This window comes from Carettochelys insculpta, chromosome 19 (genome assembly GCF_033958435.1).
Source record: "Carettochelys insculpta isolate YL-2023 chromosome 19, ASM3395843v1, whole genome shotgun sequence".
NCBI classification, from domain to species: domain Eukaryota; kingdom Metazoa; phylum Chordata; order Testudines; family Carettochelyidae; genus Carettochelys; species Carettochelys insculpta.
This window is the reverse complement of record NC_134155.1, coordinates 14814546-14842238: the sequence shown is the minus strand read 5'-3', so window position 1 is coordinate 14842238 and position 27693 is coordinate 14814546. Positions and strand designations below refer to the sequence as shown.

Genomic DNA, 27693 nt, shown 5'->3' with positions numbered 1-27693 from the left:
GGCAGAATCTGGCCATGAAGAGCATGCCTATGATGCACCAAGTGCAGCCGCCATCCACCAGGCCCATCAGGATGGACTGCGGATCTAAGAGGCCCTGAGGGAGAGCTTCTCCCAAGGACCCCAATAACCCTCCCTAGACCTGCTCCCCAGCAAAGGTCTTGGGTCCATAGCCCTACCCTGTCCTCACCACAACCCCTCCCTTCACCCCCTTACCTCTCTCTGAGCCCTGCTTCATAAACATGGACATGTGTGGTGAACAATTAACTGGGTTTCAACGTGAACAAAAAAGTGACATTTAAGAAAAACAGAGCATTTGAAAACTATTTACAAAAAAGTGCAGTGAAACTTTCCACATGCTCATGTGCGAACTATGTATAGTGTCACGGAGGTGTGGAATGGGATGGGGGACCTCAGAACTTGGACTTGGGGGGCTGGGAGACCACAAACATGAGGGTGGGGCAGGACTCCAAGAGGTGTCGGCCTTGGGATCCCCTCCCACCATGGGAGCAAGTGCAGCCTCACACCTGTGGGCATATCCATCTGCCACATGCGCTGGTGTGCCTGGGATCAGGTTGGTGCCCTTATGATTAGGCTGCTTCCAGCCATAGCAGGTGCTGGGAGAGCCACCCCACCACCCCAGGGGCCTGATGCTCATCCAGCCTCCCATGAGCCTGGGGGATGCTGCCTGCTCAGTCCAGATGGTACACACTGCCACTGAATGTGATTCCACATGCTGGGACTGTAGCATGAAATCCTGCCTGAGCCATCCCTGCAACACTCACAACATGCTCAATCTGCACCCTTCTCCCACGCTCTGGGGTGTGTGACACACAAGGCACTCACCAGAGGGACCCTCTCCGAGTTCAGAGGAGGCCCAAGAGGTTGTATGGCTGTCAGGGAGTGGGTCTAGGGTGATGATGAGGCTGCTGTTCTCAAAGTCTGGCTCCTGGGGGTGTTTGTCCTCTGTTGGCTGGTCCTTCTCCTCCTTGGCTTTCTGCCCCTTGGGGGCGGGGGGGGGGGCCCTCGAGTCCTGAGTCGAAGGTCAGCCCTGGGGGCAAGGCACTCTCCCTCCCCCGCAGAATGCGGTGGAGCTCCTGGTAGTACAGGCAGGATGATGGTTCTGCCCCAAGCATCCCACTGCATCTCAGGCCCTGACATACCCCCACACGAGTTTTTACTTTTGCCCACACTTGCTCCAAGATATGGCGGGGGTAGCCCTGTTGGGCAAGTGCATCAACCATCTGGCTGTAAATACCCACATTTCTGCAGCAGATCTTGGAGTCTTGTAAGGTCTCCCCCTCTGCCCAGAAATGCAAGAAGACTTGGATCTCTGCCCTACTGGAGGAGGGAGTCTGCCTCTTTAAAATCCAAGGTGAATCCAGGGATCTCTGAAGCCGCACCTGTGAAGAGCTGGGTGGGTCTCAGGCTCCCTGCTCCTCTGTCATGTTTCTGCTCTAGAGCAAAGGTGCAGCTGTGAGGGCACGGGGGACTGCATCATGTAGCTCCACTGCTCCTGTGCTCTCAGCTTCCTGCCACGGGGTTTAAGGGTTGGAGGCAGGAACCATAGAATGCTGATTACCGCGGACAGGGTGTCCACTAGGGCATCTGTATGGCATCCAGACCCACCTTTTGCCGACAGATGTCTCTCGACAGAGGTGTTCTTCCTCCTGGCGAGCAAGGGTTGGCTGTCAACAAAAGCACTCCATTCTGTCCACAGAATGCGCTTCGCAATCTGGATGCTCTCCAGGTTTTGTCGACAAAACTCTGTAGTCTAGACAGAGCCTAAGAGTCAGAGTATTGTTCAAAGGAAAAGTCTGGGGCTGGAAGCGGCTGGACAGAGAAAGATAAGCTGTGAAGATATGGCATACCTTATGTAGATGACAAGCTTTTAGGAGAAGGAAGCAGATCATAACTGTGCTTGCAAAACCACCATGCAAACTAGCAACACCATACAAATAAAGATACTTAATGCGGCACTTCTATATATTTTCCCTGTGATACTGATCAACAGTGGACTTCAGTTTTCAGGGCTGACAAGAATTAAGTAAGTTTTAAAAGGCAAAGTAATATATCATAGGTAAGAACTGTAAGTGCAGTTTGCTGCTTCTTCTTTTGACATCAAAATCGGTTTAGAAAGAAGTTTCCAAGGATACATTTCTGCTTCCACTAATAATTCAACATCATGCTTTACTGACCATACCAAGACTAAGGTTATATGACACAAATTATTTATACAAAAAGTGAAACTTGAAGAGACTAGTACTATTAGGTCAGCAGCCACTATTTCAGGTACTCAAGGCAGTTCTCTAATTGTGTTTCACAATTCTTGCTCACAGAAGAACTAGACCTTTGGATTCCCAGTTATGCTCCTTAAACATAGACTTTGGTATTTATATAGTGTCTGTTCTTTCAACTTTATTATCCTAGATGGATTAGAAGACAGCATATTACTCAAGTTCTGCTTATCAATGCTATCAGCCTCATCCTTCAGGATTTCAGCAATTGTAAAATAAAGTATAATTTTGTAATAAAGTGTGTATCAGTTTTCTTGATTCATATTCTATTAAAGAAACTAATGCAGTACAAGTAATTGCAACCATTCCTGTAACTTCAGAATCACTTAATGTTTTTAAAAATATCTTTAAAAGCAAATAAAACAGAAAACCATCACCTTGGCAATCAGAAGTCAGATACATAGCCTCTTAGAAGCTTAAAATAAGATCCCTTTCCATAGGAAATTGAGTTTTTATATAGCAAAACCCACAATTTCACATTAGGAGGGTAACATGGTAAAACCTGCACGGTTGCTACCAATACTGTATCTTTTGTGTAAATCTATTATATATATGGGTATGTCCAAAAAGCCAAAAACAAGCCAAGCCAAACAAAACCACCAAAACCCCACAATGCAGCAGTGAGGCACAGAGCCTACTTCAATTGACTTGGTCTTGTGCTCAGCTGATAAATACAGCAGTGTAGATGTCCAGGTAACGCTTACAACCAGGCTCTCAGACCAACCTGTCCCTCACTGTATTTCAAAGACTGGACCTCAGCCCAAGCTGCAACATTTACATAGTTATTTTAAGACACATAGTGCAAGTTCCACGAGCCCAAGTCTGTTGATCCAGACTCAGACTTGTTACCACATTTTGGTTTTGCTGTACAGACATACCCTACCAGCTTAAAAATGCAGATAAGCCCCATGAATTTCTATAACTATTTTTTATTGGTAACGAAGAATTAGGCTTAAAAATCAGATCTTGCCTGAGAACACTCATTCACTTTACAGACTCAGGTTTAGGTTCTCAGTATGTTCATGTTCATCACGTTCCCTTAAATTAGGTATGTTAATACTATGTGAGAAAAATAAAGTGGCTTCACTCAAGGTGTGAAAACCTAGTACACAAACAATCACTTTATATGTTCATTACTATACACAACTTAGTCTTACCAGATGATGGCTAGAAGCCGAATCATCCCTTTTGCAAGTGGAGAGGATTAATGTGGAAGATCCTGAAAGCTACCAAGAAAGGGGCCAGTAATGGCACTTCTGCAACAACATCATTAACCTTCTGATGCCACAGAAGTCATTCTGGATGGTCTTCCATAGGGATCTGATTCTGTGAATAGAAGGATATGGGAGCCAGCTGCTCTCCACAGTCCTGTTTCTTCTTCCAATTCTGTCCTGAATCAGCTCGAGCAGGAGTGGGGAACCTCTGACCCATTGTCCAGACCTGAGCTGATGCTTGTCTGGATCCAGACACCCAGGCTCCCTACCCCAGTAGAGAGGGAGCCTCACACCTCACAGGCCAGATCAGACAAGCTGTGACCAGATTTGGCCCATGGGCTGTGACGGGTATATGGTTGGGGGGAGGAAGCTGCACTCCCACTCCTCCTTCCTCCCCCAGGGGAACAACAGCATAGCATAGCCCTGTCTGCAAAATAGACTTACTCTGCTGTCCTGACTGGCTGGAATTCCAGCCAATCAGAGTGGCAGGAGGCAGTGCCTGGCAGCAGGGGGAGAAAAAGCTCCCTAGAAAGGCTTTTTTATTTTTGGACAGTTGTTTCCCCAGCCAGAGGAGGGGGCAGCAGGGGTGGTGTATATAGGTAAGCACCCCCGCTCCTGCCCACTCCTCCTTCCTAGACTTACCCACGCTGCTCCTGCACACCCTCCTGCCCAGAAATCCATCTTCAGCCTGTTCCTATATTCTCTCTCCTATCCAGACCTCTCTGTTTCTATACTCCCCTCGCACCCTCCCTTCTGCTCACATGGCTTACCTCCAGGCCACTCCTGACTTCCCCCCACTGCTGTCCCAGCCTCCTTATGCACCTCACCTCCCACCCAGATCCCTCAAACCCAGCCCACTTTGGCAACCCTCTGCCTGTTCCTCTACCCCTCCCACCGCAGCCCCCTCCTGCAGCCTCTCTCCCATCCAGACCCCACACCTGCTCCCCAGCAGCTCCCTCTCACACACTGAACCCTGAACCCACATCCCAGTTCCCCCAGAAGAGTTAATCTGTCTTGGGGGGAAGCCCTGAACTTCAGTCCCTCCTTCTGCACTTGCCTGCCCTCAGAGCTGGAACATGAGGGAAGTGAGTTGTCAGTGACGGTTTGGTGGTTTTTCCCATCACTTGTATGTGGCCCCTGACTGATTTTCTGTGGTCAGTGGCTCCGGACCCATAAAAGGTTCCCAGTGCTGGAGCTAGAGCATTCTGATTCTGTCAGCATTACTTACCCACTTTCTCCCATTGTGCTGAGTCCATTCTGCCTAATGGGGATATGACTGACATCTTGGAGCACCACCCAGCAGGGAAGCACAGTACCTGCTAAAGCTGCACTACTCTCAGACATAGTGAGGGAAAAGGTAGCCAGGAAGCAGCACAGAACATCCATATTTAGAAGTTTTCTAGTGTAACAGAGAGATTCACTTTATGTGGTGTGAAAGCATGTTATAATTTGCCTTCAGGCCACCAGACAGGCTAATTATTAAGAACTTAAAAAATAGGTTCACAGCCCAATTTCGCTGCATAGCTGCCTATTTAGCACCACTCAGGTGCTCAAGGAACCTGCCTGGAGACCAGCAGCAGGTGGGGGAGGGCCACCCCATTCGCAGGCCCCAACTTGCCATGACTGGGGGAGGGACAACTTGAAGCCAGTGCCAGCCCGAACTCAGCCACAAAAGCCCACCCCGACATGCCTCCCCCTGCTTCAACCCAGCCCCAGCTCAAACCCGGCAGCGCATGGGAAGGGTGCCTATCCTTCTGCTCTGGAGCTGCCATGGTGGGGAGAAGTGCCTTTTCCCACCCAGTACAGGTGCTACTGTGATGGGAGAAACTGGGATATTTCCTTTCTTCTTTTAACAGCCCTGGAGCATCTTCCTCCACCCCAAGCACTTTAAACTAACCTCACCCTATAGCCTGCACCCATAGCCAAGAGCGCTCACATCCCTGCACCCTTTATCCCAGTCTTATGCCTCTCATTCCCAGCCCCAACCTTAAGCCTACACCCTCAGCCAGAGCTCTCTCACTCTTGTATGCCACTATTATCTCTATAATAATTATTTTTGGATCCCAAATACCCAAGCTCTTATCCTTGTCTATTCCATTCAAATGGCCCTGCAGCATTAATGCTTTTCTCAACTTCCATATTTAAAAGCCTGTTTCAAGCTCTTTTCCTAACAGCATTGAAAATGTAGATAATATTTAGGACTTAAAACATGGCATTGATTTTCCCATGGGCTATTTAGAGACCCCTCTTACAGTGACTTATGTCTGGCCTTTGTGACCTGTGAAAACTACAACTGCGTTTCTCAATTTTTTGTGAGGGCCACAAGTTAGATTGTCAGTGTGGAGGGTCAGGATTGCTACTGATGTCACTAAACTCACTACAGCAAGATCGGTCATGACCTGGCACTGAGCGGGCTCCTCTGATGAGAGCCAATGTAATCTTTGACCACCAGGAAAGAGACATGTATCTACCAGATTAAACACAGGCATTAGAGCAAGCATCTCCTGGATTTAGCAGCTGAACTTTCCATTCAGTATAACTAATTATCAGGGGAAACATATCAACAGAAGAACTCTAACAAAGAAACATCAATTCCATCTGCTAGTATACTTTTAAAATAAGTGAAGGCACCTATATAAATCATTAAAAACCTAACATTAAACAGCCTTATAGGGAACTGCTAAGTATCAGCATTCTCCCTCTCTCTCTCCCCTTCTCTATGTGTATATACACACACACACACACACACACACACACATACACACACTACTTTAATCAAAGCATTTTACAGACATGAATATAGGACCTTTGTTAGGGCCTAAATATTCAAACAGAAAAAAAAAAGTTGTCTGAAAGTTTAGTTTCGTGACAGATAGCCTGATTTTTCAGAGGTGATCAGCACCCATCAGTGAATGAAGTCAGAAGAGTTCTGGATGCTCAACATCTCTGAAACAAATAAACCAACAAGGTATTGATTACCATTCCTCACACAAACTCCAAACAATCTATACAGCAGTACAGAGATTCATTAAAATGTCAAAAATACTCCTTGACCGATACAAAATAAGAGGAGTACAAACCAACCTGTAGAGCAGGTTCAAATCATTAACTAAAGACTCAGTTGACAGCACACTGCACAAAGCAACACTGGCAGCCAATTTAGCCTTTTTGTGATTGCTATCACATGGAAAGTATATGAACCTGAAGAAAAGAATTAAAGAGGTAATTCAACTTCTCTGCCAACCTAAATTACTAAAGAGGCAGAGGTTTGACATCCATTTTTTCTTATGTATTCTTCTAGACAGTCAGACATCTTCTTTGACCTATTTATTTATGAATTTGGAGGAAAACATGGAATAAACTTACTCACGTGTTGCCCTTAAATGCAGTTTTCAAGACTGCCTTTACACTTTTCTGAATACCACAAAATGAACAGGGTTTTCTTTTGCATATCCAAGAGGTGTTTGCAATGAACATTACTAATTATCAAAAGCTGGGAAGAAAAAGAATGCACCTCAAAGAAAAGAATGCACTTTTCCTATTTTTTCCCCACATACATCAATAAAGTTTTAATCTGCTTTAGACCAATAAAGTTTATGACAGTCCTTCCAAGCAGCATATTCAATATAAGTAACTGAATAAAATACTAAATAATTCCTTCTCCAACATTTTTCTTCATGTTCAAAAAAATACTGGAGAACTTGTATATGACTCACCTTTCAGCAGACAATTTAAAAATAAAACATAAGTTGTTGAGAGCAGCAGCTTAATAATCATCAGGGCAGAGAAAAATATAGGAAATACTCCTTCCTCTGCTGAAGAAGGCAGGCAAGCCCATTTCTGAGTACCACGATATGAAAAGAAACCAGCCACTTCTGGAATCTATCTAATACCCATTATTTTTTATTCCAAGCACTTATCTATTCTCTTCTTAAAGCAGGTGGAGTAAAACAGAGGAGACCAGTATTATTTTCACTTCATAAAATCAAACTATCAAATCACCAAAGCTTCATACACATTTACTGTCACCACAGATGAACATTGCTCAGAAGCAACAAAACAGCAGCAGATGTAGTGAAGGACAAAACACTGTACAGAAGCAACAAACATTTGCAAGTGCATGGGTCTGCTGCACATCCCCCAACAGGCTACTCTGAAAGAGCAAAAACAGCAGTCATAGCAATGAGTTAGTAGGTCTTATAACAAAAGAAAAGACTTAGAGAAACACTGCTGCTCTTCATCTCCAGAGAATACACAGCGAAATCCACACCAACACCCACAGCTAACTGGAAGTATCCCTAGTCTGCAACCATTTGAAAAAAAACTATACCTATTAATGTTACGTATCGTTTTACACACACATGCAACACTAGAAAATTACATTCATTATGCAACAGATTTTTAAAGAGCCCATGAAAGGACCCAATAAGGCAGGTTTCAATGTAAACTATTCTTCTTGATTATTTGCACCAAAACATTCTCACACCCCTAATATCTACCCTTTCAAATTAGCACTCCTATGACAACAACTGGACAGAGGAAAACAGTCTGCCCCACAAATCTCAACATAAAATAATCTTACCACACAACTCCATACAAACTGGTGAACACTCACAAGCCACCTTAGAAGGGCAAAAATCCTGAAGTATGCAATTCACCTTTAAGGGAAAACAATGCAAACACCCCATTCCCTATACACATATCCTTCTCTAGTATCTGTCACATTACTTAAACTTTGACAGGTAAACTGACCTGGCCCTCCCCATAGGATAAGGGCCTTCTTGCATCAGCAGACCTCCCACCCCCATCCACTAAAACGTAATTCCCTAGATACACACCACCATAAATCAGTAGTTATCTCCCACAAGGATTTTCATAGCAGAAGGTAAGTGGCTCCCTATGATGTCTATCCACCCATGTCCCATAAAACCAAACAAACATCTACCCCTCACAACAATGTTCACACAATCTTTTATTTCTCCCTATGATTCTTCTGTCTAGTTCAACTGATAATCAACCTCACGATAGCCATCTCCATACTGAGTCTCTCATGTCCTACTCCATGCTTTCCCTGCACAGAAATTCAGTACCACCCCTCATAACTATTTCCCTGCAATATATGCCATTCCACCTCCCAAAACAGACAAATAGCTCATGCCATATAAATTTTCAGGTGAGGTCTATCACAAATTCCCAATTCTCCAGGGAAATTCTTCCCACGCCCAGGTAAATAACACCCTTGTCCCTGAGATAAGAGTCTCCCTGCAGTAAGTGTCACACCCCATCAGGAAATGCCTGCGTGAGTAACCTGCTCCCCAAATTTTACTCCTCTACATAAAGAACCAGGAAATTAATAGGTAGCAGATTTAAAATAAACATGAAGTATGTCTGCACACAATCAACCTGTGGATCTCACTGCCATGGGATCTTATGCAGGCCAAAACCATAAAAGGGTTCAAAAAAGGAATCTGATCAGTTTATGAAGAATAGTTCTAACAATAAGCTACTAGCTAAGATGGTGAGGGCTGAAACCTCATGCCCTGGGTGCCATTAAGACATGAATTTCCAGGAACTGGGTCTGGATGACAGGGGATGGATCACTTAAAACTGTCACCCTGTTCATTCCTAGTGAAACACCTGGCAGATGCCACCACCAGCAACAACGTATTGGGCAAGACTGATCATTGGTCTGACCCAGTTTTGCCATTCTTATGCTCTTACTGAGGTTCTCACAAACACATACCCATCTTCCTGCCCAAGTAAATGTCCCACTTAGAATAAGCACCACCCTCTGATTAACTCGGCATGGGTTCTTGATTGATAAATAACTTTTGGTAGACAAGCACAATCCTGTGGCATGCTGTCACTCCTCTTTTACACTCTTGCCCTAGAAAAGTACCCCCACTCATAAGTTAAGCACCTTCCTGTATGGCCTGGCACATCCTACACGAAATGTCCATGTACATGACCTCTTTCCCTCAATAAGCATCACTGCAGGATCTATTACTTCCTACCTCATGAGTAAGTACCCAGGTGAGAGTGGTTCACCTCTTCATCAGAATAAATACCCTCCAAACAAACTCTGCCTAGGTAAACCTGATAAATAAATATCTCCATGCACATCTTGTCACTCTCTCCTCCCTCAGGCAAAATGACCCCACATTTCCACAAGCCCTTCCTCCAGGGCCTCTCTCTCCAGACATCCCAGAGAAGTGCCTTTCCCCTGTACTTGCATCTCCCCAGTGCCTGTCATCCCAACCATTCCACGGAAATGCCCCCTCACTAGCATTCTCCCCAGGGCCTGTCATTCACCCTGCCAAGCCAGGGAAATCCCTGTCTGCTGCATTAGCATTTCCCCAGGACCTCTCAGATCCCACCCACTCACATGTTCCATGTAAGATGAGCGCTTAGGCAGCCATCCACAAGAGGTTCAGGTGCACATACCAAAATTTATACCACCCATAGGCAGAAAAAATTAGCCCCCATCCCATGGAAATACCCCCACGCCAGCACTCCCGGGGGTATTTCACTTCCCAAACGCAGGGAAATGGCCCCCTGCTCATTAACATCCCCCCAGGGAAATGCCCCACCCTACCATCTCCTCCAGGGCCCGTCAACCCCAATCCCCCACCACCTCCTCCAGGGCCCGTCAATCCCAGTCCCCCACCACCTCCTCCAGGGCCTGTTACACCCCTGCCCCCACCCTACCATCTCCCCACGGCCTGTCCCTCGAGCCTTGACCCGTTCCCCGCTGCTCGCCCCGGCCCCACTCTCCACGCCCCTCCTATCGGTGCGGCCCCCTAGGCGAGCTCGGGCTCCACAGGCCGCGCCCGCCTCGCCTGGCCTCAGCCGGGCGGCTCCTTTACCGTCTGTGTGCGGCGCAGCCCCGGGCTGGGCCATGGCTCCACCAGCGCCCCCTGCTCCCCTCAGGCAGCGGCGCCGGGCCCGAAACCGCTACGCCAAGAGCCGCTGCGAGACACTGGAGCTGCCGGGCCGAGCCTCCGCCTCATCCTGACAGCGGGCAGGGGGCGGGCGCAGCGGCGCGCAGGCGCCTGGCCTGACCCGGGAGGCCACGGGAGAGGCGCGGGGCCGGGCGGGAGACGTGAAGGGTAAATGCCGCTTCCTGGGATCAAGTAGAGGGGGAGATGAGGGCCTGGCTGGAGTGGAGCCGAGACGTATCAAGCTGTGGCCGGGCTTGGGGCCCTTGCACGGCTGTGTGACCAGGGAGGGACTCGCCTCTTCTCGAGCATCTCGTGGTCAAAGGGACCTGCGTCCCTGTAGGCTTGTGCGTGTGCAGCTGCTCGGGGGAGGTTCACCTGCCGCCCAGTTGATTAGCAGTTCCCCCAGCGGGTTTTTTTAACTCTCTCTCTCTGTTGGGTGGTGCTGCACATCCTTCAGTGCACGTTAAGTTTTACTCCACCCAAGGATGGGAAAAGTCTGCGCATGGAGGGAAGAGATTAGGGAGACAATGAAAAGGACTGGTATTTGGTAGCATCTCTTGCTGGGACACAGGTTGGGAAGAAATCCTCTCCCATCTCACTTTGCAGAATTGTAACGCTTGGCCACACACACACATGGCTGTTCTTGGCATCATTCTCCTGTGTTATTAGTTGTAGGTTACTATGAGGATACTTCTGGATTTGATAGGCTGATGTCTTGATCCTGTTCTCAGTACTTCACCTGCCACATTTTCACTGGCCTTTTCCTTTGTCATTCCTATGTCATTCTCCTATGTAGGATTCTCACTTTATCAAACAACAAAAAGAAACCCCAATATTCAAACACCTACTAATATAAAATGTGGCCTATCACTCATAGTATCACTAAGGAATCAACTGTCTGGGATTTATTTGAAATCCAAAAAAAGTTACCATATAAATCTGTGTTACTCATTTAAAACTAGTCCCAGGCAACCAGAGCCAAATTATCACAAATATACCTGGGCACAACTCAAAAGGATTCTGCGAAATGGTATCCCTTTATTATTAGACTCCGTTGCAGTTCTATCACTTACATACATGCTGAATTTGACTTAAATACTTGATGCATTGACTTTGGAAAGCCATGTCCTGCCAATAAAGTATTAGAAAATTAAACAATTTCAAATTCCCAAAGAGGAGAAACACTCACATAGATCCCACAGCTGTGGGATGAAGACAGGGAAAACACCAAGGGGGAAGAATATGTAGGTCCTGATGAAGATAAATCGTGCAACATACTTTATTTGGCAAATTATGAAAACCACAAAAATACAAGAGAGAAGGAAAACACATTCTAAATGTTAGGAAGTTATTGGGATTTGAGAAACAAAATGATGATAAATTAGATAAGTAGAAGGAATGACCCTCGCTGTTCCTGTTGGCTGTGCACTGTTCCTGCATTTAACACAGATATTTTAAAAGATTTTGATCAAACACAACAAAGCCATAGTTTAGCACAAGGTCAATTGCTCTGAGGATACAGATTGGGACTATATAACTTCATTTTTGCATCTGCGCATGACCAAACCTTAGACTTTGCCAGTGGTGGTCAATATTTTTTGATGGGAGGCCACTCCCAGATTTTGGTAAGTGGTCCTGGGCTACACTTTTCTATGGAGGGAGTGCAGGGTGTGGGATGGAGGTTGGGTGCATAAGAGAGCTCAGAGCAAGGAACAGGGGAGCAGGATAGTGTGTGTGAACTCAGAGGCAGTCTGGGTGAATAAGGGGTTGCAGTCTCCAGCTGGAGATGCCCAAAAAAGAGCTGTGGAGGAGCTGCTACTCAAAGCAGAGCAAAATAAGGAAACATTTGTTAAATGAGTGAAATCACCAACTAGCATAACTGGCTAGTTTTGTGGCAACTCAAGAGATTGTGATATGAGGAAAGCCATTCATGGATTGCGAATATATAAAAGAGTGTTTTATCAAACTGTCAGAGTAGCTGTACAGTGATTTCAAAATCAAAACTGAAATTGGTCAAAATCTAGTGTCCTCCAGAAAGAGAGAAGGTTCAGGAGTGAAAGGCAGGAAGACAGTGGTACAAACACACACATGGAAAGTGTGAGGAAATAAAATACTCAAAAAGTCTGTGAACATCCTGCAGTAAACATTTATCACATTACAAATTATTTTATCTGTGCTGTTCTTAAAATAGTTATAAAAAGTATGGCTTGATGTTATTTATTAAGAACTATCTTGTATTCACATGCATTGTAGCTCTTGAATTTTTGCAGTTTTTACCAAATTCGAAAAAATGTCTCTTCTTGCTATTTTGGTTGCCGACACCTGTGCTAGACTCTGTACAAATATAAGGTCAATGACAGTTCCTTCCCCCTTGATAAAGGAACACCCACAGCTTAGTTCACCCCATCTCAGAGCAAAGCTGAATTACAAAACAGATTTTGCAATCTGCCTGTAGGGTACACAAACCTGGATTATGTGGCACCAGAACTGAGGCCCTGCCTTGACACTGCTGTGCTCCCAGGTACAATTAACAAATCCAAAGAGTTCCCAGACTGCATCTCAGATGATTTCATGTGTAATGCATGAAGAGCCGGGTGACAACATCTCACTGGGATAACCTCAAGCAAAAGGGACACTGTCATGTTTTAATGCAATATAGGAAAGATTTATATCCTGAACAAATAGGAGACCAGACTTCTTGGAGGAGGAGCTACGCATCCTCCTCAATTCAAAATGGAGCCAAAGGAGCATTCATTCAACGAAGGCATTCAACAGCTTAAATTCTGCAAGCATCAGCCACTGGAGTTCTGGAAGGAGAAGACATGAGAGTTTGAAGAAAATACAGCACAGAAGTCAGTTCTAGTATCTTAACTGAATATTTGTAGAGTTTAGATCTATTGAGTTAGTCAGTCTTTTACCTTTCATATTTCTCCTTATTAACTCTGAATTTTCTGACTTTCAAACATTTGTCTTCTGAATAATGACCATATTCCAATAATGTGGTAAATTAATGGCCTATGTACAACATTAAGACAGAATCCTACAAAAATTTAGTCATGTGAGTAACTATATCCATCAAAATATTTTTGTCTTTGAAACTGATTGGACTATTTGCATGAGTAAAGTTATACATATGTGAGTGCAGTACTGGGGCCTTTTGCACAAAACATTATTTGGGAATTTACACTGGTCTATGCTTTGCCATGTGGTGACTGACTAAAATTCCCAAATCATGAACTCTTTCCTCCAAAAGTTATTCTGAAATGTTAGGGATTCAATACTGAACAATTATATCACTTACAAGTGCAATGCCTTAGACAACCTTAAAATATTTTATGTAGTTAAAATCTTTTTCAAGAGCAATTGAAAAATTATGTTATTTCCCCTCCATTGTTTAAAGGGTTCCATGTGGTACAATTCTTTTAATTTATGGAAAGCAGCTAAAGCCAAAAATGCTGTTTGGCAGGCCAAAATCCAAGCTGCTTGAATTGGCTCCAAATCTAGATATGCTCATATTTATGATCTCATTTGAAAGCTGTGTATATTTAGATTCTAAGGCTCTTTTTGTTCCCCAGAGGCTACCTCAATGAACATTCTGAGGAACCATGTAACTAAACAATTATTCTTGTTGCAAAATAACCACAAAGTCAGAAAATCATCATGGGCCTGTAACAAAGTACACATTAGTAACATATACTTTTGGATAACTTGTACAGGTTGAACCTCTCTAGCCTAGCACCCTCAGGAACTGACTGGTGCTGAACAAGAGAATTTGCCAGACCACAGGAAGTCAATATTGTCTAGCAGCATTACCAGCACTTCCCCTGCTTACTGGGCTCTTAGAAGACATTTAGGCCATGTCTACACTTAGAGAAACTTTGAAATAGCCATGCTAATGGCCACTTTGAAAAATACTAATGAGGTGCTGAAATACATATTCAGCACCTCATTAGCATGCCGCCGGCTGCGGCACTTCAAAATTGCTGCTGTTTGCTCCCACACGGCTCATCCACATGGACCCCTTCAAGTTTTAAATCCCCATCTTCCTATCAACAGAAAAAGGACCCCAGTCTGGCCGAGCCACACGGGAGCAAAAAGCGGCAATTTTGAAGTGCTGTGACTGGCGGTATGCTAATGAGGTGGTGAATATGTATTTCAGTGCCTCATTAGTATTCTTCAAAATGGCTATTAGCATGGCTATTTCGAAGTTTTCTCTAAGTGCAGACGTAGACTTAGAGGCAAATAAGAGCAAAATAACAGCACGGAACACTGAGAGCCAGGACTGGTGTCTGGAAACAAACTTTATGGGACCACAGGAATGATAAGTGGACACCTGGCTAACTAAAATCATACCAGATTACGGATGTTGCTGGATGAGAGAGTGTCAGACTAGAGAGGTTCAACCTGTACAGCAACATTTTATTAGAACGCTATTTTTAAAGAGACTCAAAAATAATCTCAGGTTAGGTATGCAGTTTATCTTTCTCAATTTAAAGGTTGGGAAACTGACACACAGAGCAAGGCAAAATGACCCTAATCAGGGAATGTCTACTTAGTTAGATCCACAGTTAGTAAGGAAACTTCAGAGTTACCGCTTATGAGTAGTCCCCTCAGACCATTGCATACATCCTATTATTAATTATTATTATTATTATTATTATTATTATTATTGATGGCTATCAGGTGTGAAATCTTGGACTGCTTGTGTAACTCAGAGGAACGGAACCATACGAATTGCAGAGTGAAGCCTTTTCTGGGGGCTACAGCAGCAATCCTTTGTCTTGAAATGGACCAACTCATTTGCTTCTTGGCTCAAGCCTGAGCCACATGCAGTGCTCCCTTTTATTTGTCCCATCCCTGAGCAGAATTATTTTCTTATGTGCTGGTGATGTGTCACACATCACATCCACATTGGTGCACATAACAAAATTCACGTAGCAGGAATGAGGTCAAGGGGTTCTGCATGTGAGGGGGCTCAGGACTGCGGGAGATGGTTGGGGTGCAAGGGCTCTGGCTGGGGGTGGAGCTTGAGTTGAGGGGTTTGGAGTGCAGGAGGGGAGATCCAGGTTTGCGGCGTAGCCCTGAGTGTGGGTTGGGGTGGAAGAGGGGGAACAGGCTCTGGGTTGGCCATGTGGGTTTTGGGGTGGAGGAGAGTGCTCAGGGCTGGAGGGTACCCAAGGTGGAGCAGGGGTTTGATGCATGAGCTCACCCAGGCAGCTCTCTGCTGAGGCTGATGAGAAGGGGCACCCCCTATTTCACCAGTCATGGCAGCACCTCTCCACCAGCCCCAGTAGCTTCAGGATTTGGGGAGAGAGATCTCTCCCCACTGTAGTCTAGAGCTTCTGTGTGAGGTGTAATGGAAAGCTCTGCGGCCACATGGCTTTGGGGGAGCTTAGGTTACAAGTCATAGAAGAACTAACAAGTCCTATAAATCCTTATTATTATTACTTATCATAATATCTACCAGTCCTTATGACTCCTTTTATTCTCTGATTTCCAAAATCCTGAGTTTTATCTAGCTACCTCTTTATTTTCCTGGAGTCTGTTCTTTGTACCTGCATCTCTCCAACAGACTCATACAAAATATCTTGTACTTCAGTAGTACCTTTCATTTGAGGAAGAGCTCTACTCTGCACTGGTTAGGCCTCAGCTGGAGTATTGTGTCCAGTTCTGGGCACCGCAGTTCAAGAAAGATGTGGAGAAATAGAGAGGGTCCAGAAAAGAGCAACAAGAATGATTAACAGTCTAGAGAACATGACCTATGAAGAAAGGCTGAAAGAACTGGGCTTGTTTAGTTTGGAAAAGAGAAGACTGAGGGGGAAGATGATATTGGTTTTCAACTATCTAAATGGGAGTCATAAGGAGGAGGGAGAAAACTTGTTCTTCTTGGCCTCTGAGGATAGAACAAGAAGAAATGGACTTAAACTGCAGCAAGGGAGGCTTAGGTTGGACATTAGGAAAAAGTTCTTAACTGTCAGGGTAGTCAAACAGTAGAATAAATTGGCAAGAGAGGTTGTGGAATCTCCATCGCTGGAGATATTTAAGAACAGGTTAGATAGATGTCCATCAGGGATCGTTTGGACAGTACTTGGTCCTGCCATAAGGGCAGGGGGTGGACTCGATGGCCTCTCGAGCTCCCTTACAGTCCTAGTATTCTATGATTCATAAATGTAATTGAACTAACCACCCCTACCCCATGTTCTCTATGAGGCAGGTATTATTTCAGTTTTACAGAATGGGAAAACAATGCCCAGAGAAAGATAAAGTAATTTGCCCAAAATTACACAGGAAGTCAGTGGCAGAGATGTAAACAGAAGCCATATCTCCTGACTCCCAGTCCTGTGTTTTTGTCATAAAATCATCTTTTCCCCGCTTTGCTTGTTTATTACAGCTTCAAACCTTCCTTGAAAAATGCATAAAGGCAAACATATGTTGTGAAATTAATACTCAGCTACAAAGTACAAAGATTAAAATGACTCATATTTTACATAACATTACAGCATGCAGGAAGTGTTAAAACTGGGACACTCTTGACTTCCCGCTATAATCCCCACATTAGAACAACACTAAGAAACACTATTTCTCCACTGACACCAGTTAAGATTTTACAGTACGTTTAGATATTCTCCTCAATACATATTGCAATCTGTCCTATATTTACATGTAGACTTAATATCACTCAGCCCAGTTATATGCCACCTACACTGCTCATGTTACCATGGAGAAGATAGATAAACAGCCAGTTCACAAATAAAATGTTTCAGGAAGAATGTGAAAATCACTGTCTAGTGAGTTTCCATGCAATCCACAGTGACATTTTTTTCAGCATTTTTTGCAACTTTTTGCAGAGCCTCTCTCACTGCAGCATCAGCTATGCTGTGTAGGTAAAAATGCTCTTCTCATAGGACATAGACACTTAGACATATTACTGTATCTTACCTAGTGGAATCTGTATGGTTCTCATAGGGGAGTATCTTATTTCAAAAGTAATTTATCTGGTGTGAAAATGCAAAGAGCACCCTCAAGAGTTAAGTAGAGTAACTGCAGAAAATATCAGAAGCATGTTTGCTCATTTCTGCTCCAGAATCTGAAGAAGTAGGTCTTATCCACCAAAGTTCATTCATCTTCTTCTTCAAGCTTGTACTTCAAGTCTGTGTCTATGCTAGCCCCAAACTTCGAAATGGCCATGTAAATGGCCATTTCAAAGTTCACTAATGAAGCGCTGAAATACATATTCAGCACCTCATTAGCATGTGGGCGGCCGCGGCACTTCAAAATTGATGCGGCTCGCCGCCGCGCGGCTCATCCAGACAGGGCTCCTTTTCGAAAGGACCCCGCCTACTTCGAAGTCCCCTTATTCCCATCTGCTCACAGGAATAAGGGGACTTCGAAGTAGGCGGGGTCCTTTCGAAAAGGAGCCCTGCCTGGACGAGCTGCGCGGTGGCGAGCCGCATCAATTTCGAAGTGCCACGGCTGCCCGCATGCTAATGAGGCACTGAATATGTATTTCAGCGCTTCATTAGTAAACTTCGAAATGGCCATTTACATGGCCATTTTGAAGTTTTGGGCTAGTGCAGACATAGCCCAAGTGGAGCATAGGTCATCTACAAGTCTCCTCCACTTCACTCCGTCTGGGGACAAAACTTCTAGCGGGCTACAGGAGTACTCCAGTTGTTGTCCTTCAGTCTCAGTAGATCTTCACATTGTCTGAGGTCTTCCTCTTTTGCCTTTTCTTTGCGGGTTCCATTTGAGAGCTTGATGGATGATGGTTTTCTGCAAGTGTGCCCTAGCCATCCCCACTTTCTTCTCTTGATTTGAACATCAAGTGGTTCTTGTTCTGCTCTGTTCCAAAGCTCCTCATTTGTGACAAAGTCATGTCAATTGATGTGAAGGATGTACCTCAGGCATCTGCTTATGATTTACCTAATAAATAAAATTGTTAGTCTTTAAGGTGCTACAGGACTGCTTGTTTTTTTGTGAAGCTGTGGACTAACACACCTGCCCCCGAGACTATTTGCTGTATAACTATTTCTATTAATGTGTCCCATTGCATTTCACAGCCAAGTAACACCCAACATAGTCCATGGACAGACAAGTAAGAGATGGAGGCTACAATATATTGCAGAGATTACACTTGTAGATAAGAGAGGGTGGAAGGAAGAGTGGTAAAATGACCACATTTCAATAAGAATTACTGAACATTAAGACACCTTAGCAGCCCAGGGATTGGTTTTATGAGGATGTCTAGAAGTTATAGGCTAGGGAAAGAGCTGCATCTTAAGATGGAATTTTTAAAGAATCAAGAAACCAAATAGACATAAAGAAGCAGGAAGTTCATTCCCAATGGAGCCGACTATCAGAGTGTCTCCTGCTGCAGGGAGAAAACCAGGGGACACATCTGGCATAAAGAAGTGTGGTATTGAACCCATGTAGAAAGCAGGCTTGAGAATGAAAAGAGGCCATATTGTAAAGAGACAGTCCAGATCCTTGGCCTCCGGTCCCTCTGCTTTGTCTTGTGGGAGCAGCACAAATCTGAAAAGCTGCATCTAGGAAAATGGGAGCATGCAAATTGACTTTAAACCACCTTGGTTCACCCCTTCAGGCCCTGAATCACACATAGCTTGGTTAGACCCAAGTTTTTGGCTCTTGAAGAAAAGAAACAAATAGGAGGAATAGTTTTCACAGGGTTCTGCAATATGTTTCTGACTGAGTGAGGAAAAGTAAGTAATGAGATAACTCAGAGTCCATGACCTTGAGAAAAGGGCAAAAATCTGAGAAAAGTACAAAAAAGAGATGATGAAATAGATTTGGGGATCCTCTGCACAGAAGTGAACCACAGGTGTCTAAAGTCATGTCTATATTAACCAGAAGATTGATCCACTCAGGGTTGATATTCTGGGGTTCAATTTTGTGTGTGCCTGATGATCGACCCCTGTAGTTCTTGCAATTGTGAGGAGTAAGGGACGTCATCGGGGAAACACTCCTGTTGATCTTCCTTAGTGAGGATGACCAGGTAAGTCAATTGCACATAAATTAATTCTAGGTACACAATTGCTGCAGTAGCTAGAATGACCTATCTGCAGTTGACTTACTTGCCTAGTGTAGACCAAGCCTAATAGAAGGCTATACCTTCCTGTTGCCAACAGATATGCAAAATGCTGGTAAAATGCTAGTTGAATACAGAACCACAAATACTTGGTGGTTAACTAACCAGGTTATTATTAATGAAAGATGCAAAGTGTTCCACTTTAGCACAATGTTCAGACTAAAATAACACAAATATATCCTCCCTAGAACTAGAAATATGATGGGCTGGGATGCATTATAAATGGTCTAATCCAAGACAGCTCTTCAGTTTGTTGTGTTCAGCATTCCCAGAAATGTTTACACAGGAGTTCTTTGTTATTATCTTTACAATGACTTGCAAAGCAGAACTCAGCTCTTTGATTAATGCTAAGGAATGTTGTGGCCTGTGGCGGTAGTACCCAGATGTAGTGGAGAGAGCACTGAAAATGTAGGAAACTGTAATCTGCTGTGGAACTTGGGTAAATTGTCTGAACCAAACATATAGTCCTTGCTAGGTTGACCAGATGTTCAGTTTTTAAAAGGGCTAGTCCCATATTTAAGCCTTCCTGTTTCCTGTCTTTTCCTCCTCTCTCCCATAAGTACTGGTAGGTTCTACTGCTAGTAAAATCCTTGCTCGTCAGCTGCCTGCCCACCAGCAGTGAAAAGGGTCTCCAGTGGCCAACAATGCAGGGAGGTGTAAATGGTTGGTGGTAGGGCAAATATGCAGTGTGTAGGCCAGCTGCTCCTCCTGCAGGCTTGTTTGCATGTGGGCTCTTTGCTAGCTGGGCCTTGCCCGCCCTCCCATTTCTGTCTGGAACTGGCTGCATGTGGTGAGCTGCAATGGCTGGTGAGTGTGGGCATATGTGAGGCCATGGACAGTTTTGTTTCTCCTGTGCTTTCCGCTTACCAGCCCTTTACATGTTCCCTCTCTCATGTTCCCTCTGGTGTGCAGAGAACCCTGGTCAGAAACCCAACTTTCCAGCAGCATGGCAGGCAGGCTACTTCCTTTTTTCCTTCCTTCCTGCACGCCTCTGACTGGGCCAACAGCTCAGGAAAGCCCAAGATCCTCTGGCTCAGGTCACCAGCCCAGGGGAGACAAGCCTGCATGTGTCAAATCCCTGCACAGCACTAGTATGGGGAAGCCTTTTCCCCACTCAGCTAAACTGTTGTGGGGGTGGAGGCGGAAGCAATTTCTGGCCTGTTCGTGCCCCAAACCTGCAGGCTCCACAGCAGTCCCCAGGCAGGAGTTTAGAACCCTCTTCACCATTCACCCTTCCCCTCCTTGAGTCCCACCCCCAGGCAATGTGGGGCTGCTCCATCCCCTTGGGCACCCTCCCCTGCTGAACCACATCTGACCAGGTTTCCTGAAGCCCCTGCAGTCAGATTTCCTGGTTCCCATTGCACAATGAACCCTGAAGGCTTAACTCCTTCCTGACCATGCTGTAGTGGGGCGGGGAGCAGGAAACAGAGAGGACAGAACAGGATGCAGCTGCCTTATGTAGGTGGCCAGCAGTAGCCTGGAGGTGTTAACTGCTTTTCAACAATGTGTAGGCAGGGAGGGGCGCACTGCTTCCAGTCACAGGGTGGGGTCAGGAAGCAGAGAAAGAAGGACCTGGGCGTTACAGTGGATGAGAAGCTGGACATGATCAACAATGTGCCCTTCTAGCCAAGAAGGCTAATGGCATACTGGGCTGCATCAGTAGCAGCATTGCCAGCAGATTTAGAGAAGAGATTATTCCCCTTTATTTGACTCCCTACTTAAAAGTTAACTTCGAAGTACAGTAAGGTCTCAGAGTACGTGAATCAAGAGTATGCAACCCCACTGTTACGCGGCTGACCTCCGATTCATATTTTGTACGGTAAACCCTTCAGATACGCCTAGGTGCGGGGTGGGGAGGAGAGCCCCCTGTCAAAGGGAAACAGAACTGGCAGCAGCCAGCTCTCCCCCTGCATGCCATTGGGGTGGGGGGCTCCAGCCACTGCTGTGCACCCCAGCTCCAGCTACCGCCAGGCACCCCAGCTCCAGCCTCTGCCACGTGTCCACGCTCCAGCCTCTGCTGCGCGCCCCAGCTCCAGCCCCAGCTCCACCCACAGCCATGCGCCCTGGCTCCAGCTACTGCCACACACCCCAGCTCCAGCCTCCACCACAGTCCCTGGTTCCAATTACCACTGCAGCCCACAGCTCCAACCACCACCACACACCCCAACCCCAACCCCAACCCATGCAGACCCGGCTCCAACCTTCACACACTCAGCTCAGCTCTGCCCCCATCCCCTCCTGCAGCCCTAATCCAACCCAGGCTTAACACCCTCTGTCCCTCTCCCACTCCCCAACCCACTGCCCAAGCCCCTGACTTAAGTGAATTTCGGGGTATGCAAGGGTTGCATGGAACACAACCCTCGTGTACCTTGGGGGATTACTGTAAGGGAAAAAAGTGTGTAGACTCTCTGCTAGCTACTTCAAAGTAGTGCCTAACTTCAAAGTTAGCTCCTAGTGTAGACACAGCCACAGTCTGAACATTTAAATATATATATCGAGGCACTGCAATGATATGTATGGGAAACGCAAAAGGAAAGTTACTTGACTTCAGTGAAGTATCAATACTATTCTCACTGAGCTAATTGCAAAAGGGACCATTTTTCTTTAAACTGAACTCATGCAAGGATACAAACCCATTTGTTCTTATTCTTCTGCTCATTTCCTCCTACACACAACACATTAAGATGTAAAGTAGGTGGGTCTCATGGAGTTATATGCCAATCGAAAAAAAGTCTTTGACTATGAGCCACCAGTGTGAAAAAGGCAAATGCAGTCCTTGGGTATATTGGGTGAGGCATTTCCAGGAGCAATAGGGAAGCATTAATGCCACTGGTAGAGCCCTACCAAATTCATGACCATGAAAAATACATCACGGACCATGAAACCTGGTCTCCCCTACCCCCGAAATCTGGTGTTTTGTGTGCTTTTACCATATTCTATGCAGATTTCACAGGGAAGACCAGTGTTTCTCAAACTGGGAGTCCTGATCCACAAAGGAGCTGCAGAAGGGGCCATACATTGATTTCAGGGTGGTCATAATAGTGCCATCCTTACTGCTGTGTTGCCTTCAGAGAAGGGTAGCTAGAGAGCAGTAGCTGTTGGCCAGGTGCCCAGCTCTGAAGGCAGTGCTGCCAGCAGCAGCAGAACAGAAGTAAGGGTGGCAATACCATAGCATGTTACCCTTTTTTCTGTGCTGCTGTCTTCAAGCACTGAATAACCAGAGAGTGGTAGCTGCCGACTGAGGGCCCAGCTCTGCAGGCATCAGGGTGGCAAAACCATAGCTTGTAATCTGACTGCAGCACTGTGCCAGTAGCAGTACAGAAATAAGGATAGCAGTACTGCAACTCCCCTCTACAATAACCTTGTGACCACTCAATACCTTTTTGGGTCAGGACCCCTTCCATTAAAACAACCATGACCTTTCAGATTTAAAAAGCTGAAATCATGAACTTTACCATTTTAAATGTTCTGATTGTGAATTTGACCAAACTGGACCATGAATTTGGTAAGGACATAGCCATTGGACAAGGAACTAGTAATGCCAAATTTGGAATACCATGTACAAGTCTGGTCACCCAAGTTCAAGAAAGATGAATTTCAAATGGAACAGGTGCAGAAAAGACTTACTAGAATGATCCGGGGGATGGCGGGTGTATCTTAGGAGACTGAAAGAGCTCGGCTGTTTAGTACAGCAAAAAGAAGGTTGACAGGGGATATGTTTGCTCTCCATAAGCACATGGAGGAGGGGATGTCAGGTAAATACTAGTGAAGATGGAAACCTACTTAAGCGAATGGCTAATGAACAAGATCAAGAACAAATGAATATAAACTTGCATGAATATATTCAGGCTGGAAATGAGAAGAAAACTTCTAACTAGAAGAAAGTGAGGTTCCAAAACAGCCTGCCACTACAAGTTGTGGGGGGAGACATTAGTTTTAAGAGAGAGATGGACAAATTCATGAGTTCCAATGGATGAGGGATTTGTTGTCATGGTAGGAAGCAGAGCTCAACAGCCTTGAATCTCACTTCTAGCATTGTATGGGTTTCAGCCTCCCTAGTGGCAGAGGCTAGGAAGGGATCCCCCTCCCCATATATCCTGGGAGGTTTTTAATCTTCTTTCTCTGAAGCATAAGGAATGGTCACACTGCCAACGGGACATGAGAGCTTTGAGATGCTACTGAACAAGCACTTGGCTGGATGCATCTTGCTGAATACGCTCAGGGCAAAACTGATCAGTGCATATGGGGTCAGAAAAGACTTATCCTACCAGTCAGATAGGCAACAAACCTGCACACGCACTGCCATTCACTGCAGTGTGTGGGTGCTAGTCATTCACAAGTCTCCTCCACTTCACAGGATTATCTGGCTAGATCTCACTTAATCATTTCCCTACAATTACAACAAGGGCCTCAGCATTTGTGCACCTTAGTCCTTCTCTGCCTATGGCATATGATATTCTGATCTTTTTTTGGGTGTTGGCTGTAGTGTGCAGGTGCTGGATGGTTGGCCTTTGATATGTAGGAGGTCAGAGCAGATAATCTCATGGTCCTTTCTGACCTTAAATTCTATGACTCTAAATCCAATAGAGAGCTTTGAAGAGGAGTAAGGGCAAGATGGTTGCTGGGGAGGGGCAAGCGTCATAGCCAAGCCTAAAGTGTCAGCCAAATGGCAACAGAAAACACAGGCTTGATCTCCTCCTCCACTTCGGGGGTGCTTTCCTGTATCTTCCTCTTCTTTCTCAGGACACAAAACATGATGACAAATTCAGGCCTTTTTGCCTTCTACTTTCTGGTCAACAGCATTGCAAATTCAAGCCTTTCATTTTGGTGTCAATGTAAGAAACACCACTATTGAACTATGACAGAGTCAGCACTTTCAGTGCCAGACACTTAGTCCTGCAAAGTTCAAGTGCAAAAAGAGGAAGTGGAACAGTTGTCAATTGGATGGTACCACAGAAGAGATAGAAATGCCTGTGCTTAGGATATCACCTACTGAAAATCCCACCTCTTCAAATCTGGAGCCACATCTGATCTCTGCATAGAATGACTCACGTTTCTGCTTCACTGACTGAGATGACACTGGCAATCCCCAGGCTGATTATCATGGGCCTTTGATCTGTCTTGAACACAAAAAGGTAATTAAGATGAATTCTTTTTATTCTAGGAAGGGTTGGCCTAATTCTGAGAGATGCTGAGTTGCTTGGTCCTCATACTGAAGCTGGTCTCACCTGATGCAGCTGCACTGACTTTGGCTTATACTTGCAGAAGATGTTACCTGGAATACAATGGGGTGTGGGGTTTCTGGAACCTAATGTAGAATCCTGTTTTTTAAAGTTACTGTTACCCTGGTATAAACATAAAACTCATACTTAGTAGCATAATATAATAGTAATATGCTATAAAATACAAAATAAATTTGGATTTCTGTTTCTTAAATGTCTTATTTAAGGTTTGGGAACCCAATTCTCTTTTCAGTTATACCACTTTTACACCACCATTGACTTTAGAGGAGTTACCCCTAATTTACACCATTGGAAGAAGTAGGAGAATCAAATCCAGGATGTTTAGGGTCAGCGTAAAGACACTGAGAGTCAGAGCTTCAGTGACTGTAAATTCACTAGCAGCAACGAAGGGTCCTGTGGCACCTTATAGACTAACAGAAAAGTTTAGAGCATGAGCTTTCGTGAGTTCTCACTTCTTCAGATGCTGGTCCTGGAAATCTGCAAGGCCAGGTATAAATAGGCCAGAGCAAGGCTGGGGATAACGAGGTTAGCGCAGTCAGGCAGGCTGAGTTGTATTGTCATCAGTAGATCTGGAGGTGTGAACTCCAAGAGAGAGGAAGCTGCTTTTGTATTTAGCCAGCCATTCACACTCTTTGTTTAATCCTGAGCTGAGGGTATTGAATTTGCAGATGAATTGTAGCTCAGCAATTTCTCTTTGGAGTCTGTTCTTGAAATTTTTTTGCTGCAGGATAGCTACTTTTAAATCTGCTACTGTGTGTCCTGGGAGACTGAAGTGCTCTCCTATGGGTTTTTGTATATTGCCATTTCTGAGGTCTGATTTGTGTGCATTTATTCTTTTATGTAGGGACTGTCCAGTTTGTCCGATGTATATGGCAGAGGGGCATTGCTGGCACATGATGGCATAAATTACATTGGTAGATGTGCAGCTGAATGAGCCCACGATGGTGTGGCTGATCCGGTTAGGTCCTGTAATGATGTTGCTGGTGTGTATATGTGGGCAGAGCTGGATGGGTCCCTGAGATAGAGTGAGTGTGGTGCGGTGTATAGTTGCTTGTTAGGATTTGTTTTAGGTTGGCAGGTTGTCTGTGAGCAATGATAGGTCTGCCTCCCAAGGCCTGTGAAAGTGTGGGATCATTGTCCAGGATGGGTTGCAGATCCGTGATGATGCGCTGTAGAGGTTTTAGCTGAGGACTGTAGGTGATGGCTAGTGGTGTTCTGTTGGTTTCTCTCTTGGGCTTGTCCTGTAGTAGGAGGCTTCGTGGCACACGTCTGGCTCTGTTGATTTGTCTTCTCACTTCCTCAGGTGGGTATTGCAGTCTCAAGAATGCTTGGTGCAGATCCTGTAGGTGTTTGTCTCTGTCGGAGGGGTTGGAACAAATGCGGTTATATCGAAGTGCTTGGCTGTAAACGATGGATCGTGTGGTGTGTCTGGGATGGGAGCTGGAGGCATGAAGGTAGGCGTAGCGGTCAGTGGGTTTACGGTACAGGGTGGTACTGATGTGTCCATTGTGTATAAGCACGGTAGTGTCAAGGAAGTGGATCTCCTGTGTAGATTGGTCCAGGCTGAGCTTGATGTTGGGGTGGAAGTTGTTGAAGTCCCGGTGGAATTCCTCCAGAGTCTCCTTCCCATGGGTCCAGATGATGAAGATGTCATCAATGTAGCGTAAATAGAGCTGGGGTGTTAGTGGACGAGAGTAGAGGAAGCGTTGTTCTTGGTCAGCCATGAAAATATTGGCATATTGAGGGGCCATGCGGGTACCCATAGCTGTGCCGCTGATTTGAAGGTATATATTGTCACCGAATCTGAAATAGTTGTGTGTGAGTATAAAGTTGCAGAGCTCAGCCACCAGATGTGCTGTAGCATCATCAGGGATACTGTTCCGGACAGCATTTATTCCATCTTTGTGTGGGATGTTGGTATACAGAGCCTCTACATCCATGGTTGCTAAGATAGTGTTTTCTGGTAGGTCACCAATGTATTGCAGTCTTCTCAGGAAGTCAGTGGTGTCGTGGAGGTAGCTGGGGGTGTTGGTGACATGGGGTCTGAGGAGAGAGTCCACATAACCAGACAGTCCTTCAGTGAGAGTGCCAATACCGGAGATGATGGGGTGTCCAGGATTTCCAGGCTTGTGGATCTTGGGTAGTAAGTAGAATAACCCTGGACGGGGCTCTAGAGGTGTGTTGGTGTAGATCTGTTCTTGTGCTTGTGTAGGGAGTGTCCTGAGCAGACGGTGTAGTTTTTTAGTGTATTCCTCGGTGGGGTCTGAGGAAAGTAGCCTGTAAAATCTGGTATTGCAGAGTTGTCTGGAAGCCTCCTTCTGGTAGTCAGACCTGTCCATGATGACAGTAGCTCCTCCTTTATCTGCCAATATTTTCATGGCTGACCAAGAACAACGCTTCCTCAACTCTCGTCCACTAACACCCCGGCTCTATTTACGCTACATTGATGACATCTTCATCATCTGGACCCATGGGAAGGAGACTCTGGAGGAATTCCACCGGGACTTCAACAACTTCCACCCCAACATCAAGCTCAGCCTGGACCAATCTACACAGGAGATCCACTTCCTTGACACTACCGTGCTTATACACAATGGACACATCAGTACCACCCTGTACCGTAAACCCACTGACCGCTACGCCTACCTTCATGCCTCCAGCTCCCATCCCAGACACACCACACGATCCATCGTTTACAGCCAAGCACTTCGATATAACCGCATTTGTTCCAACCCCTCCGACAGAGACAAACACCTACAGGATCTGCACCAAGCATTCTTGAGACTGCAATACCCACCTGAGGAAGTGAGAAGACAAATCAACAGAGCCAGACGTGTGCCACGAAGCCTCCTACTACAGGACAAGCCCAAGAGAGAAACCAACAGAACACCACTA

General features: G+C 45.4%; 2 protein-coding genes across 3 annotated transcripts in view; both read right to left on the bottom strand.

Annotated features, from left to right (window-relative positions):
* The window catches only part of RABEP1 (rabaptin, RAB GTPase binding effector protein 1), a 101954-nt gene extending 91436 nt beyond the window's left edge, over nt 1–10518 (bottom strand). The window contains exon 1 of the mRNA XM_075014039.1: nt 10375–10518. Coding sequence (XP_074870140.1) covers nt 10375–10408 — 34 coding nt within the window. The 5' untranslated portion in view covers nt 10409–10518. The remainder of the gene's footprint in view (nt 1–10374) is intronic.
* A 974-nt stretch (nt 10519–11492) lies between these two features.
* Nucleotides 11493–27693, bottom strand: part of IFT22 (intraflagellar transport 22) — a 29687-nt gene continuing 13486 nt past the window's right edge. For both annotated transcript variants that reach the window (XM_075013664.1, XM_075013665.1), the window contains exon 6: nt 11493–13256. The gene's annotated coding sequence lies outside the window, so the exon portion shown is untranslated. The remainder of the gene's footprint in view (nt 13257–27693) is intronic.